Source organism: Triticum aestivum, chromosome 4B (genome assembly GCF_018294505.1).
Source record: "Triticum aestivum cultivar Chinese Spring chromosome 4B, IWGSC CS RefSeq v2.1, whole genome shotgun sequence".
NCBI classification, from domain to species: domain Eukaryota; kingdom Viridiplantae; phylum Streptophyta; class Magnoliopsida; order Poales; family Poaceae; genus Triticum; species Triticum aestivum.
This window is the reverse complement of record NC_057804.1, coordinates 655,946,644-655,949,378: the sequence shown is the minus strand read 5'-3', so window position 1 is coordinate 655,949,378 and position 2,735 is coordinate 655,946,644. Positions and strand designations below refer to the sequence as shown.

General features: G+C 37.5%; 1 protein-coding gene across 1 annotated transcript in view; it reads right to left on the bottom strand.

Annotated features, from left to right (window-relative positions):
• Window positions 1–65: 65 nt before the first annotated feature.
• Window positions 66–2,735, bottom strand: part of LOC123090376 (flavin-containing monooxygenase FMO GS-OX-like 4) — an 18,674-nt gene continuing 16,004 nt past the window's right edge. The window contains exons 3-4 of the mRNA XM_044511704.1: window positions 966–1,048; window positions 66–621 (exon numbers count right to left, since the gene is read on the bottom strand). Coding sequence (XP_044367639.1) covers window positions 66–621; window positions 966–1,048 — 639 coding nt within the window. The remainder of the gene's footprint in view (window positions 622–965; window positions 1,049–2,735) is intronic.

Here is a 2,735-nt window from a genome sequence, read left to right as displayed (position 1 = left end):
GGCTAGTGCACTCTTTTATTTATACTTATATTTAAAATATTTTTGTCCAAACAAAATAAGGTCCTTCATATCATCAACCATTCCATTTCCGAATAAGCCGAACCGCAAGTAGCCCTCGATGAGGTAAGATCAGAACTTGGCGAGATCTCACGTTGCGCTTGCTCCAACAGTTGGGCGTCGTCATCCCACTTGTCCCGGTAGCTGTCCGGCTGGTCCCTCACCCTGCCTCTCGCCGCGACATAGATCTCCTTCCTCCACTCCTCGATCCTCTCCAGCCCGCACCGCTCAACCAGCCAATCCTCGTACTCGAATGTGCCTACGCCCAGGTCGTGGGTGAACCTCTTTGAGTGTCCGCGGGCCTCCATGTCTGAGTAGAAGGACGCCACGTCCTGCGTCATCTGCTCTGACGACGGGAGCTCGATCCTCCCCGACAGAACCCCGGCCACCCAGCTGCTCTGGAGCTGGAACACCCGGAAAAGGAATCCCTTGAATGGCAGTCCGACGAAGGAGATGCTAGGGGCCAGCCGCGGCGGGAACACGTGCTTGTATAGCGGGCCGACGTGGTTGTCGTCCACCGTGATAGCAGAGTCGTCGCCGAAGAACGAGAAGCTGTACTTGTACCTACGACGAGCACATCTCCATCGGTTAACATCGATCTCCACTACAAGCATAATTTGGTACTCCCTTCATTCCACAATGTAGTGCCTATAGATTTTTGTGAAAGTCAAACTTTGCCAAATTTGACCAAGTGTATAGAGAAAACTGTCTACATCTACAATATCAAACATATACATTCTGAAAATATAACTCGTGATGTATCCAATGATGTCCATTTGGTATTCTAGATGTACCTACTTTTCTCTATAAATATGGTCAAAGTTTGTATTGTTTGACTTTTGCAAAAATCTATAGGCACTTCATTATGAAACGGAGGGAGTAACTAATTTTATACAATATGCAGGTACCCAGTGTAGTGCACGATGGCGTCTGCCTTCACCCTGCTGCCGCCCTGGAACACCACGATGCCGTCCTCCTCGGCGCAGTCGATCTGCAGCACCCAACCATTTGAAAAAGTAGCTCGAGGTGATGAGGGGATTGGATTTGGGCGTGATGACATTTTCAAGCGCCAAGTTGGTATTAATATACCCAGGCCCGAGCCCAAGGGGGTGCAACATGTGCACCCCCACAGGGAAAATCCTATATGCTGCTCCTTGCGTCAAACTGCCGGCGCTTCGCATAGGCGAGCGACCGAGCAGCGACGCAACGGGCCGGCCCGTTGAACGGTTCCAGCGCTCCCGGTTTTGGGAACATTCTAGAGGTTTCCAGCTGGTTTTTTCCGGTTTTGGGAACCTTCTAGAAGGTTCCTGAACCGGTTTTTTTTTCTTTTTCTATTTCTGTTTCATTTTTTTTCAAGTTTATATTTTCTTTTTCAAAAAATGTTCGCGTTTTTTGGAAAATGTTCGCGCTTTTACAAAAATGTTCAGAATTTGAAAACAATTCGTGTTTTCAATTTTTTTCATAAATTCAAAAACTGTATGCATTTCTCAAAAATTGTTCGGAATTTTCAAAAATTGCTCAAAAAATGTTCGCGCTTCCAAATTTGTTTGGTATTTTCAAATTTGTTCTCTGTTCGAAAATTGGTTCTAAATATTCAAAAAATGTCCATGCTTTAATACATTGTTCATGCTTCCAAATTTGTTCTCTGTTTCAAAATTTGTTCTCAAGATTCAAAAAATATTCATGCTTTAAGAAATTGTCCAAATTTGTTCTTCGTTTCAAAATTTGTTCTCCAAATTCAAAAAATGTTCGTACTTTTAGAAAATATTTATGTTTTAATTTTGTTCTCAATTTTAAAATTGTGTTCTCTAAATTCAAAAAATGTTCGGAATTTATAAAATGTTCCTATTTTTTCAAGATTTGTTCACCAGTTCAAAAAATGTTTATGTTTTAAAATATTTATGTTCAAAAAATGTTCGTGCTTTAATACATTGTTCATGCTTCCAAATTTGTTCTCTGTTTCAAAATTTGTTCTCAAGATTCAAAAAATGTTCATGCTTTAAGAAATTGTCCAAATTTGTTCTTCGTTTCAAAATTTGTTCTCCAAATTCAAAAAATGTTCGTACTTTTAGAAAATATTTATGTTTTAATTTTGTTCTCAATTTTAAAATTTTGTTCTCTAAATTCAAAAAATGTTCGGAATTTAGAAAATGTTCCTATTTTTTCAAGATTTGTTCACCAGTTCAAAAAATGTTTATGTTTTAAAATATTTATGTTCAAAAAATGTTCGTGCTTTAATACATTGTTCATGCTTCCAAATTTGTTCTCTGTTTCAAAATTTGTTCTCAAGATTCAAAAAATGTTCATGCTTTAAGAAATTGTCCAAATTTGTTCTTCGTTTCAAACTTTGTTCTCCAAATTCAAAAAATGTTCCTACTTTTTTAATTTATTTATGTTTAAATTTTGTTCTCAATTTCAAAATTTTGTTCTCTAAATTCAAAAAATGTTCGGAATTTAGAAAATGTTCGTGTTTTTTCAAGATTTGTTCACCAGTTCAAAAAATGTTTATGTTTTTAAATATTTATGTTCAAAAAATGTTCGTGCTTTAATACATTGTTCATGCTTCCAAATTTGTTCTCTGTTTCAAAATTTGTTCTCAAGATTCAAAAAATGTTCATGTTTTAAGAAATTGTCCAAATTTGTTCTTCGTTTCAAAATTTGTTCTCCAAATTCAAAAA